This window comes from Pseudochaenichthys georgianus, unplaced genomic scaffold, assembly GCF_902827115.2.
Source record: "Pseudochaenichthys georgianus unplaced genomic scaffold, fPseGeo1.2 scaffold_437_arrow_ctg1, whole genome shotgun sequence".
Taxonomy (NCBI): domain Eukaryota; kingdom Metazoa; phylum Chordata; class Actinopteri; order Perciformes; family Channichthyidae; genus Pseudochaenichthys; species Pseudochaenichthys georgianus.
In genome coordinates this window covers 21,823-34,980 of record NW_027263002.1, presented here as the reverse complement: position 1 = coordinate 34,980, position 13,158 = coordinate 21,823, and the positions used below count along the sequence as shown (strand labels likewise).

The 13,158-nt window shown below is 40.5% G+C and overlaps 1 protein-coding gene and 3 non-coding genes across 4 annotated transcripts in view; 1 reads left to right on the top strand and 3 right to left on the bottom strand.

The window, feature by feature from the left end:
• Positions 1-442: 442 nt before the first annotated feature.
• LOC117442489 (calpain-9-like) overlaps positions 443-13,158 on the bottom strand; it is a 33,172-nt gene continuing 20,456 nt past the window's right edge. Inside the window, exons 6-13 of the mRNA XM_034078499.1 lie at positions 11,394-11,468; positions 9,284-9,344; positions 7,445-7,509; positions 6,765-6,833; positions 6,194-6,272; positions 5,434-5,550; positions 4,747-4,805; positions 443-1,239 (exon numbers count right to left, since the gene is read on the bottom strand). Coding sequence (XP_033934390.1) covers positions 1,213-1,239; positions 4,747-4,805; positions 5,434-5,550; positions 6,194-6,272; positions 6,765-6,833; positions 7,445-7,509; positions 9,284-9,344; positions 11,394-11,468 — 552 coding nt within the window. The 3' untranslated portion in view covers positions 443-1,212. The remainder of the gene's footprint in view (positions 1,240-4,746; positions 4,806-5,433; positions 5,551-6,193; positions 6,273-6,764; positions 6,834-7,444; positions 7,510-9,283; positions 9,345-11,393; positions 11,469-13,158) is intronic.
• Positions 6,990-7,062, bottom strand: trnak-uuu (transfer RNA lysine (anticodon UUU)). Its single transcript has one exon. It is a non-coding gene; the product is annotated as a tRNA-Lys (tRNA).
• On the bottom strand, positions 8,305-8,377 carry trnak-uuu (transfer RNA lysine (anticodon UUU)). Its single transcript has one exon. It is a non-coding gene; the product is annotated as a tRNA-Lys (tRNA).
• On the top strand, positions 11,931-12,003 carry trnak-uuu (transfer RNA lysine (anticodon UUU)). The gene has a single exon. It is a non-coding gene; the product is annotated as a tRNA-Lys (tRNA).

Genomic DNA, 13,158 nt, shown 5'->3' with positions numbered 1-13,158 from the left:
CACTGGGAATAGAAAGGAAGCATGAAGTTACTTCACATGGAAATACTTCAGCGAAGTACTTCAAGAACGGTCAGTATATATACTCTGTCGGGAAGCAAGCCCAAACCAGTGTAACAGTATCATGTCCATGGCCTGAAGCAACTCTGATCAACGGTTCACTTCGTGTTCATGTGTCACCATTAAAGATGGCCGTTTATTGTGTTTCAATTGACTTCCTCTTTTGACACTTTACATGTAGGCATTCAGAACCTTCCATACTAAAAGGTGAATGATAGAAAAGAGTGGACCTTAGTGTTGGTCATTACTTTATCCCGTGTCAGCAGCACAGTGAATCACACACCTGCCCTCAGTGCAGCTCACCTGGATGAGTCCGGACTGGAGAGTTCTGAGATCCAACTAACTGGACAATATGATGAGGGGAAACATAAATGGTATACTATGGTTTAGTTTTTATACTTTTTTATTAACAATGTCATTATGTACTTTCAGTGTACAATTATCATCATTGTTATGCAATATGCTATGCAAAATATATTACAAACAAAACTCCCCTATTCTTTATCAAACAAGCTGCAGCTGCTAAAGCCTGAGCACTCCTGTTGCCTGCAACATGGCAACATCAACCCATGTATATTCTTTGGTTCTCTGATATAGATCTGTTGGGTACAGGTATATCATCTTGGAGAGTAGTTGAAAATTCACAGACACAATTATGAAGGCTTAGTTTGCTACATGTTTCTATCTCTGAACTAACCTGTACATTTAGAGTCTTCAAAGAGTTCCCACAGTAAGGCACTTTTTCAACCAGTCTAAAGCCAACTAAGGTATTTTATTCATGGGAATATTACTCAGCTGACTGCAAAATAAAAACACTTTAATCTGACGCCCACTTCTCATTGGGGGTCCTTTTCCCATGTGTCATTAATCCCATAATTACAGTAAATAAAAAGCTCCATGCAGGAGCAGTGGTCATAAGCACACAGAAAACATTCAACATTCATTTTTAACCATAGCCCTTTTCTAAAGCATAATTGTACACCACTATATATAAATCATTTAACCTTTGTATACATTCAACAGACTTTCTCCCAAGTTTAAACTATACCCATAGCCCATAACATTTACTTTAATGCATGTGACCATTTTCTGTAAAAAAATTAAGAAATAGAGAAAGATATTTGATCCCTGATGGTTGCGTCTGATTGGAGCAGCTCAGTTGTACATGGTCATGTGGAGCCACTGGAACCAATCAGAGAAGAGAAAACATTTAGTTCAACACATCTGCTTTAATGATGACACAATCTTTACAGTTGATGTGTCTCCTGCCTCAAAGCTCGACAGGGTTCAGTCACATATCTGAGAGGACTGCTCTGTATTAGCTTGTAGAAAGTACTCTAAACATAGACCTTATTTGTGTGGAGGTTTGACGGTACGGTATGTCAAATGAAACTCTGACTGACAGTGCAAAGGACAAAAAGAGACAAACAGCAACATTTCAATAAGAATATAACAACCAGAAAAACACCCCATTTCTACTGATTTTTTTATTTTGTTCTTTATTTTTTTGTCTTTGCTTGTTTATCAACATCTTTATTGTGCGTTTGATTGCTATTTTTGAGTCACTAAAAAAGATTGAACTGTTAACTGAGCAAAATGCAATATAAATACTGTGTGAACCCAAATAAAGCGTTTAAGTTATAACACAGTTAGCTTAGCATCAACATGTGTGCAGATTCAAGAGGAACAGCCAGAGCCGGCCCGACCCATTAAGCGACATAAGCGGCCGCTTAGGGCCCTGCAGCCACTAAGGGGCCCCCTAGCAAAAAAAAAAAAAAATATTCTCAGTACACCGTCGCCGTGATAAGTATGTTTAATTAATTGTGTTAATATGCCTAGATTGCCTACTCTCAAAGTCATGTATTATATTATTGAGTCAATCATATAATACATTCACCGTGCTTTACCTGAACCTCATCATGACACAAGAGAGGACGGCATGATCGTAATTTCCCGTGTTCAGTGAATGCAACAGAGGCAAGACACCAGACCAACCAGAGAGTTGAATGGAAATAAACATCTGTCTTATTGGCTGACAGGTACCTATCATGTGAGCTGTGACAATGTTTAAAATAAACTGTCAGTCGGACTCAGAGTTTTTGAAGATGGACATAAGAACATTTGTTCTTAAAAAAGACGACAATTCTCAAGTGGTGGCTCACACAACAACCCCAGAGCCACCACTTGAGCCAGGCAAACAAGGTATGTACATGTCAGTAAACTTAAAGTTATGCGAACATGTAAGCAAAGCATAAATTACAGCTACGTTGACGTTACTTTGAATCGCGGGGGTAAGCTAAACCGTTAGCAAGTAGCTATAGCTAGCCAGATATATTAAATAAACACTTTGTCATACAATCTAAATGTAATGTTTTTAAGCATTACCTGGTGATTTAAAAGAAAGCTCTCTGGGAAATGTTGACTTACTGTTCGACATGAAGCTAGAATATACCTTACAGTACACAGTTGATCCGGAGTCCTGTCAGTTAAAGTTTTTCATAGTTAGCTTAGCTAAGCATCAACCTAGCACTGAAATATATGGATGTTATGTGACAGTATTTCTGAGAAAAAGTCAGCTGAAATGGTGGCATAGTTGCCACTGCTTTACGTGTCAACATCATGTTTGAACGTATTGGCAGCAGTAAATGTGGCTGTTTGGCCATAACAACACCTGAATTTAAATGTGCAACCTCTTTTTGTGACAGATTTTTGCAAGAAATTATAATTCTTCTGAATGATATTCCTATTGACAGCTAGTTTCTATGTGAACATTATGAGATGGACAGCAAGAGAGAATAAATGAAAAACAGTTATGAAATACTATATGACAAAACAAGAATACAGTTTAAGTGATTTGTAAAATATCCATAAAGAAAAATCTGTTTACAGTTCTGTTTCATATGGGTGTTGAGAGATGTATCCATCGATCTCTTAATGTTGCTCTCAAAGTGCACCAGATTGATGCTTTTAACTTCAATATTTAAAAAAAAAAAATCTTCCCGGGGGAGCATGCCCCTGGACCCCCCTAGAGGAGGTTAGGTCCACAGTGTTTACATGGTTATTTATACAATATGTGTGCTTATGCTAACATCATAAGTAGGGATGCACGATAATTATATATATATATATATATATGATATTAGGAATTATGACGTCATCCCGATAAACCCGATACCAGTATTAATAGCCCTGATAATATACAATATATTTTTTGGTGTAAAAAAAAAAGAAAAAAATACTGCGGTGTGGGTGGATTGGGATGAGGGGCGCTTGTTTTTCACTCGGCTCCTCCCATTTTGCCAGTACTGTGGTATTAGTGGTTTAGGAAGAGGGGAGTTCTTCACAAATCCAGCGCTTCCTAATACTTCGAACCTGATCAGTCACCTGAAACATCGCCATCGCTACGATGGTGTGTTAAAAGCGTACGAAGACAATAATACAATACAAAGTGTGTGTGTGTGTGTGTGTGTCTGCGCGCGCGCGTTGGAGCTATGTGCAACTCAAGGCATATGCTCGAACCGGAGCTGCCTGGACGCTGCAATCATGTTGCTGAGTGTGCTGACTTTTCGTACAATGTCCCACTGTCTGGCTTCCTGCATAAAGTCAAGTGCTCGGCGCAGTTGTGGCGAAATGTCGCTCCTCTGTTTTCATTTAAACAGCTCCTTATATCCGTTAGCGCAGCTAGCTAGCACCAGATGCTAACAACAACAATGCACGTAAGGTCTCTCTCTCGCTCGCTCGGACCACACATACACACACCCTCCCGGTCCTCCAGATGGCCAGTCAGTGCCTGCCGGTGAGCGTGGAAGTGTGGTCTGCCACAAGCGGGCGGCAGGAGCGGGGCTGTCCGCATCAGCTTGTAGATGGTATTTTAAACTCGATGCGCTCTGAAACTACGGGGCGGCCAAGGTAAAAAAATACACATGCGTTAATCGCGTTAAAATAATTAGTGGCGTAATATTTTTTTGTTATCGGTATCGGTCTTGAGAAGCCGGAAGTTATCGGTATCGGTTTCAAAAAACCAATATCGTGCATCCCTAATCATAAGACAACATTTGGTTCCGTGTTGTGTGTAGTGAGAACGTGCGGGAGGGGCCCCCAAGCCAAAGCTCGCTAAGGGCCCCCATAAGTCTAGGGCCAGCCCTGGGAACAGCTTCCTGTTTCACTCAAGTGTAGAATAATGCCTCTAACAAGCTGGAAGTAACTGCTTTATTAAAGCTGTCCTTGGAACAGAAACAGAATGTTAGTGGATGCACTGTGTGAATATCAGCTGGACATGTGACAGACAGAACACAGTTTAACACTCAGTCTAACACTGAGTGCAGATTCAGCTCAATATTCAGAGACATTTGCACATTAGTGGTTCAATAATGATCTATGGTCACGTAGCTTCTTGGAACTAGAAAACAAGTCCAAATATTTGTCATCAGTATTCTTCCCTGTCGTACATTGTGGGGACATAAACTAAATGTACATTTGAATCTTTTAATTGTTTTTCTATTTCAGATGTAAATAACGTATTTCTGAATTATCATTAGGTATTTGATTTACAATCAAATTGTAGCTTATATCTATTGTGGGATTTTCCTTCACTATATTATGTGTTCCTGTGGCATGTTAAGCCCTTTTTCTTTTTTATTAAAAGTACAAAGTCAGAGCAGATGAAGGGGAGGAGTGTGTTGTTCCTACCTGTCTGTAGCTGATGGATATGTTGCCTATCCCCACCATGTCGTACCCTTGGAATTTGTCTGCAGAAGAGAAGAAATGTGAAGAAGTGAGAAACAGTTGAAATGTGCATTCTGTCTGTACGAGAGAATATAAAGATTTACAGAAGCTTTCTAACTATGTTCAGATTTCAAAATGCTGTTTCCAAGTTAAACACAAGTTCGTTTTGGCACATCATTTGTGATGGATTGATCGAGTTTAGCATCATAGCAGAGGGTGTACAATTGTTTGAATTGGGTGCTAACCTGAGCAGGGTTCACAGTAATAATGTGCATTATTGTAATGCATAGTGTATAATATTATTTTAACAAAAACAATGTGAAATCAGGTAAAATTATCATTTTTTCATATTTTTGTATTTCTCTTTATATTTAATATTTGTATCCTCTATTTATTCATTTTTATATATTTCTACGTTTAAGCTTTATCAGATGATTTGTTATGTCTTCCTTATGACTCCATGATGTTTTTGCCAGCGTGAGATATGTTGGCGTCACATCACTGCTGTGAAAACTCCCTCTCTACTGGGGACATCTGGACATGTTGGCAGTGATCAGCAGAAGGACATGGTTGGATTGGATTATTCTGGATCATTCATTTCAAGTGTTAAAGTGTTTGAAACATCATATTCCCCCCCCCCACCACCCTTACGGATCATGGTCTCCAGCTTCATCAGCAGGAACAGGAAGCCGGGGTAGCTGATGGTCATGTTGGGCTCCGTGTACCTGAGGCCAACCAGCTGCATGATCAGGTCGTCCACCTGGATGCCTGCAGCGCTCACAGAACATCACTTTATTAACATTCATATTTTCAGTATGCCCGAGTTTAAATATATATTTCAATCCAGAGTGAGGTGGAAGAAGGATTACAAATGTTACATTAAGTAAACGTAAGTATTACAAATATAAAAGTATTTCAAGTATCAAAAGAAGTTTTTATAATGCTACCGTATCAAAACACTATAATGAGATTATTATTGTTATTTTAATTACTATAACATTACTTTCCATGTGAATATAATTACATTTTGAACCATGTATTGTTGTAAAAACTCTTTCTATCTGCAATTTTAATCAGAACTAAAGCTGATAAATGTAGTGGACTATAATGAACTATGTATCAGATATGTGGAGGAATACAAGTAGAAGTCAGTCTAAAATGAAAATACAAATAAATGTATTCTGATAATATAATGGAAAATGTAACTTTATTAAGGTGTTGAATGTAGTCAGAGTATATATGATGTAATGATGCTGAGTAGAGTTAGAGGGGGTTTGTCTCCCTCTGCTGGTCAGGTGTGGAGCCTGAACATCAAACAGCTGCACGTCTTACACGACTGACACATGTAGCTGAGGGAAGTGCTAAGGTAAACACACTTTTATTAATTTCTTTGATTTGCTGTGAGTCCCACCTGCTGCCTTGAGAGCGGGAGCCACCTCCTGGTACTCCAGACAATGTGTTTTGTTCTTGTCAAACACCAGGAAGATATCCTGAGGACAGATGGAAACAAGTGAATAACATCATGTCTGTCACAGCATTATTATCATCATCATTCTGATAGCATCACGCGCAATGACCGCCCCAGCTCCTGTTCCAAAGATTTGATCTTCTGATAACACATGTTGTTTTTCATGATAAACAACACCTTGATGCTTTTATGTTTGTATCCAGCATGATACTTTTACATTTAAAATGGCAGTGCTGAAATAAACTGCACCACAAAGGACTCAGTGTACAAATAAAGAAAGAGAGGGATACGAAAAGAAAGAACCCCCACAGTGATTTAAGGAAGGATTCTTCAAATCAGCCTGTGGAAGAAATCTCCTTTAACCATTACATTTTAGAGTGATTTGAACTGTCAACATTAAGTCATAGAGCATGTGACAGGACAGGACTGTGTGTGTGTGTGTGTGTGTGTGTGTGTGTGTGTGTGTGTGTGTGTGTGTGTGTGTGTGTGTGTGTGTGTGTGTGTGTGATCTCACCGTCCACCTCCTGATTTTGTCCCACAGACTCTTGAACTCTGACCACTCCAAATTAGCGTTGCCTTGAACCTAAAGTGAAGTAAGTCAAGGAAACACAAACCATGCTTGACAGTGATAACATGATGACTTCACTCAGTGTGACATATCTATCATTTTGTATTTCATTTAACTCACAATTTAGCTGTCAAGTGTTTTCCTCTTGTTTGTAGTATTTAAAACGTGTCTCGCCCGAACAGGGACTTGAACCCTGGACCCTCAGATTAAAAGTCTGATGCTCTACCGGCTGAGCTATCCGGGCTCTGGAAGGGGTATTATACATTGTGATAGAGGGAACAAATGTTTCTACTACTGTGTAGTCTACAGATCTTTTTATCTCATCTCTATTTTAGTGTTTCCCACATGCTCTTTTCTCTGAAGTTAACATCTACATTGTATTAAGAAATAATGTAAGGTAAAAGTATCAAACCTAAGGATCCAGAGAGAAGCAGGACCCATTCATCGTATGTTTCTGAACTCACCGAGGGTCCTGAATGAAGAGGTATTCACTAACTATCCTGGCTCTCATGGCAGTGATTCACATTAAAGAAAAGATCACACTATAAATCTCCACGCGGGTCAAAAACGACACCTCTATAGAAACTGTTCACTAACAAACTAACAGATATGACCGATAAGGATACATCCGTGAGGACCACCAGGCTCTTGCAGTGTTCCAGAGCCAGGTACTTCTCACTGCCAGCCAACACTGAGACAGAGAGACAGAGGGCATTAACACATGCATTCAGCACACACAAGTATACACAGTATGCTAATGAGAGTGAGACAAGTCCTCAGAGAAAGAACTGGTAGCTGTAGCCCGGACCGGAAACCCCGAGTTTCCCCTGAAGTTAGTCGGCTAAGCGAAAATGCTGCTTCGTAGTACACCCCCAGGTCTCAGTAGAGGTAGGAGTGGATCCCAGTGAAGCCAAACCCATGCAGTGTGCTTCATAGTTGTTCAGTCATTATACAAATTAAGTAAAAGACACAAATAGACATATTTTCAATCTTTCTCTTGTTCCTGTGCTGTCCATCCTCCTTCCTGCCGTGCCATAAGTTCAGGTCTGCTCTGATCAGTTAGCTGGCCGTCTCTGTTGTAACTATGTGTTTTGATTGTTCATCTGTATTCACTGTGACAGGGTTGCACTACAACATCTCATTGTATATTTATTTTTGTATAATGACAATAAAGGCTTTCTATCTATTCTTCCTACCAGTAGCTTTTACAGCAGACCTTCGACTGAGGCCTCAATCCTCTTCCATACTCCATGTTAACACGTCGGAGAAAATGACAGAACATTATCAGAAGAGGAGAATTGTATTATCTGACCTATAACTTCACTACAGCTGGAAGGATACACAGGATACACAGGATACACAGTCTGATCTGGCTGTGGAAGACGTTATGGAGCTGGGTTATGATGGGAACTAGAAGAAAGCTATTGGTTCCTATCTGACTTTGAAGAGGAAGCCTGATGGAGTGTCTGCAATTTAAAACAAGTCTCGCCTGAACAGGGACTTGAACCCTGGACCCTCAGATTAAAAGTCTGATGCTCTACCGACTGAGCTATCCAGGCCCTGACAGCCCAAATCTATAACAAAGAATAAAACCTTGCTATTGTTTAGTGGTCTCAAGTCCCTACTACTGCTGGGGGTGGTTGTGATTCTTCTTATAGCCTGGCTGCAAACTGGGCCATGTTTAAGTGGGATTCAATCCAGGACTTTGGTGTACGAGCCTCACAGATTGAAGACGGCTCATCTTGCTGGAACGAAGCGAGAACTGGTCCTTATTTTGAATGAAGCTGCGTTGTAGTGTAAGCGTTGTTAGGATTGGAGTCATGTCAAATATGCAGGGAGGCCCTTATTGAGACATCTCAAAAAGTCAAACACGTTGCACGAAACACAACAAAATTGTAAAAAGATCACTTTACCTTTATACTTCTTCTACTACCTGTTTATATCTGCACACACTGCAGTATACATACGTTTTATCCTTTTTTATATTTCCGATATATACACATTTATAATGTTACTCAGTCCATAGTACTAGCATATTTGTGCTTTCATACATGTTGTAGTAGCATTGGTAAAGAGAGCCTGGGAACAACGACCATAAGGACCACTCCATGGTAACGGCGCACATGACCAACACAGACCAGATCTCGGAACAGAGATTTGAAAAGGCATGTTATGAAATACAGCTTTATTCTGAGCTCAGGAGAAGACCAACAGGAACTGACTGCACAAAGCAACAACCTCTGGGTTCCAGGTTCCCCTCAACAAGAACACCAGTGTGTTTTGGCTTTAAAATTAAAGTAGTTAGCCTTATTTTTAACTAACGTACATGCAGGATTCATTCTTTCTTTGTGTGAGTGTCTCCATGGTTGGTTGCACTTATTGTAAGTTGCTTTGTATAAATACTTCTGCTTTCAAACAAAAACAACATCAGTGTCGACGTGTAACACAGTCCCAGAGCCACTGACCTCCTCCCTGTATGGCCTCCGTCAGCAGCCTGTACAGGTGCAATGGTTTGCAAACGCGTTTCTGATGACACAAAGCAACACAACACAAGACATAGGGCTCAGTAAAACACACAGAGATCATCATCAAAGCTCCTACAGCTGAGCGAGTCTGACCTGCAGTGAGCAGCAGAACGGCTCACCACGCTACATCTGTGCCAAGGGGCTCAGAAACACATTTCAATACATCATTGCTATATTCTAAACGGTCAGGGAACAAGTGGGTTTTACAAAGTTAAAACACACTGTGGTGCCTTTAAAGTAGACACATGTGTAGATGTTTCTAAAAGGAGAACTATGTTAATCCTCCATTTTGTCTAAATGTTACGTTTATGGTGTTCATGGTCTAAGTGCAAAAACATAGGTTACATTTGAACAATAGCCGCTTTCACACCGCAGGATTAAAGTACTAAAGTACCACGGCACTAAATCCGCCAGGGGGCTAGTGCCAATCGCATTCACACCGCAGTACTTTCCCTGAGGCACGATTACGCTGACGTCACTTCGTCTTCTTCTTCTCTGGGTTTACTGGCAGGCCGCAAAACCACTTCACGGCGAGTACAACAAAAAAACGAGAGAAGAAGAACTATACGGGGGGGAGGGGGTATAAAGCCCATCCGCTGTATGAGGCGTTTGTTTACTTTCCGACCTCAGACATGATGGAGTTCATAAGGGTAATTTACAAATAAAATACCCCATTATAACAATGGACTTTATCTTTATGTATTTATTATATATTACCCCCTCAGGCTGATTTTGGAAAAGGACATCAACCCTTGTTTGGTGTGTTTCCCTTATTTATCTAAAACAAATGACATGATCAATTACTTGTGTTTATGTGTGTAAGACTTGTGTTTCTGATAAATTCAACCACCGACACCTGTCTGCTCTCACATTCTTCTATTCTGCAAATTTGGGGTGGGACACAATAAATAAAGCTTCGCCAGTTTGTTTGTTTTATTGCACAGTCAAGACATAACAATAACGGCATCATGCTGTTCCAGGTGTGTCGTATGCATGGAAATTGAAGTTAAATAACAGTGTGCAATGTAAAATAAAGTGTAAGTAGTTTCAAAACAATGTAACAGTGGCAATATATATATCAGCAGACACGCCTTAGTGCAAGTTAGGTGTCAGTATTAAAAAACAGTGGCAATATATATATATATAATAACAATAGAAAATCGTTACCACTCTTATTATTGTGGTCTTTAATTTTTTTATAGTCCTGCCTGAGTTTATTTATTTTTACCCGGCATCCGTGTGCACTGTGCACAATTCCCAGCTCAAGTAGCGAACATCGCTCAAAACATTTGGAGTTGGGAACTGCTTTCTGTAGAAGCTGCTGCATCCCGTCCTTGGAGTAAATTGCCAGAAGCGCCGACACTTCCTCATCATTCCACCGCTCCGGTGTTGTAGTACGTGTGGTCATAACTGCTTTAAAGTACTACAAAAAACTACTCGCTCAGGTGTGGATGTGGTTTTGTAGCGAGGAAAAAAATGGCTACCTAACAAAACAAATTCAGAGTCTAACGGGGCGTGGTTTGCAATTCGCCCAGCCAATAGAAATAGAATAGAAATTGGCACTCTTTTGTCACCAGGTTCATACCACCTCTCTAGCAGGGACTAAAAAGTACCAAAAGAGTTCCAAAAGAGTTCCCGGCACTGAGTAGTCCCGGCGGTGTGAACGCGACATTATTGGTACTAACGGAACTAAAGTACCAGGGAAAGTCCTGCGGTGTGAATGCGGCTAATATCTCTAAAAGCCCCAAACTAGAGCGCTCAAACTCAAATGCGTGATGTCATCCAGTATAACGTTTGGAATCTACCCATAGACATCAAACTCTTAAATATGTTAGAGATGACACTTGAGAGTATATTGGAAAAGGTTATGTTTCATAATTGAGAACACTAAGACCTTAGACCTCACAGGATTGAGACTTCATTGCTGTTTTAGTTTGGAGAGACAGTCGCTCAAGTTGACACATTTTGATGAAGGCCATATTGGAGTTTTTCATTTCGATGGAGCTTCCTTTAACCACGCTCAGGTCTGGAGCTCAGCAGAGGATCTCACCTTGTTGCAGTGCTTCATGAACAGTAGTTCGATTTCTTTAAGAGAAGGAAGAGCCTCCTCGTGACGGTATGAAGGCTGCAGACAGAAAACACAGCCTCAGCTCAGAAACAAAACTTACACAAACACATCACTTCTTCATAAATGATTAGCTAGACATGCAGTTTTTATGGATCTCATTTACTCAGAGAAATTGACCACATGTACCTCCAGAGTCCATATGTTGCATACATCCATCCCTGAGATGAGGTGTTAGGCATCGTTTTGTTTTTTCTACAATATATATACAAAATATAATTATCGGTGTAGAAATCAACATTTATCCCTCCATTTCTTCGACCCAGTGCATTCTGGTACAGGCCAGTGATAGACTTAACACAATCTGCATCTCCTAACAACACTCGCACTATAACAAATGCACTGATGGGTTGTTACAGCCTCGCTGTGGCCCATTCCTCCTTAGTCAGGACGCTCAGTGAGATTTGTATTTATTTATTATCATTATTTTTATATTCTAACCATGATTGCACCAGATTCAGAGCCCGGATAGCTCAGTCGGTAGAGCATCAGACTTTTAATCTGAGGGTCCAGGGTTCAAGTCCCTTTTCGGGCGAGAGTTTTAGAATACTTCAAGCAGACGGCAACAACGTGACAAAGCAATCAGAAGCTCAAAGGTCTAATTACTAACAGTTATGAATGCAACACAGTATGCACTTCACACTAACATTAACAATAAACACATTTAGAAAAGTAACTGAGGAATCAAATGGAAACCTCCTCAATATCACACAGTGAACTTTGACCTCTCTATTTAACCCGTCCTACAACGAGGAGCAGTGAGCAGCTAGTGTAAAGGACAGCCGTAGGGGATCCAGGGCCTTGCTCCAGGGAGGAGGCCTAGGAGGTGAACTGGGGCCCCTCTGAGTATGAGTTGTTTATATTTGTACACTGCATTTTGGGACAGTGGTGTACTGCTATCATTATATCTAATAGTTGGACAGTTGTGATGTAGATCATTTGTAATCCAAGGACATTTGAAACTCACCTCATCTGTAACACCCCATGAACCTTCAGATTAACATCTTCATTGATGTTTTTATTTTGCAGCAATTGTTTTGTGGAAATGTTAGTAGAACATGCCAACTGTATATCATATATATATATATATATATATATATATATCATTTAGCACTGTATGTAACTAGACCTGATATTGGTTTCTAAATGAATTCCCTATTGTTAATGTCTGCTTGTTGTATTTAAAACAAGTCTCGCCTGAACAGGGTCTTGAACCTCAGATTAAAAGTCTGATTCTCTACCGACTGAGCTAAGGACATAGCGTGTTAGTCTATGTTTGATAACCGAGAAGTAGCCGAAATACACCCTGCGAGCCGCATCGAAAAGCGGAACCGAAATTCACATGTCTAAATGATGCCGTTGGAATCGAAATGTTGGAACCGGTACCGAACCGGAACCGGTTCTCGGTAACCAACCCTACCCGTGGCATTAGTTTATCATTACCGGGCGCCGTGCAAGGAGCCCCCGAGCCAAACAGCAGCAACCAGCACGTTGCAAAAGTCTCAATAGTAAACTGTGCCGCCGAAACATAATTTCAGGCAATCAGCGCCGTCAAATATTTTGGTCACGAGGGCGCTCACGTTGGCGCCCACGTTGGCGCCCACGTTGCTTACGTGCGTTGACGTGAGTTGTTTTTTAGACTCGTGAGTGACCAAGGTGACGCAGTAGTTGGATGAGAATGGCTTCGTGT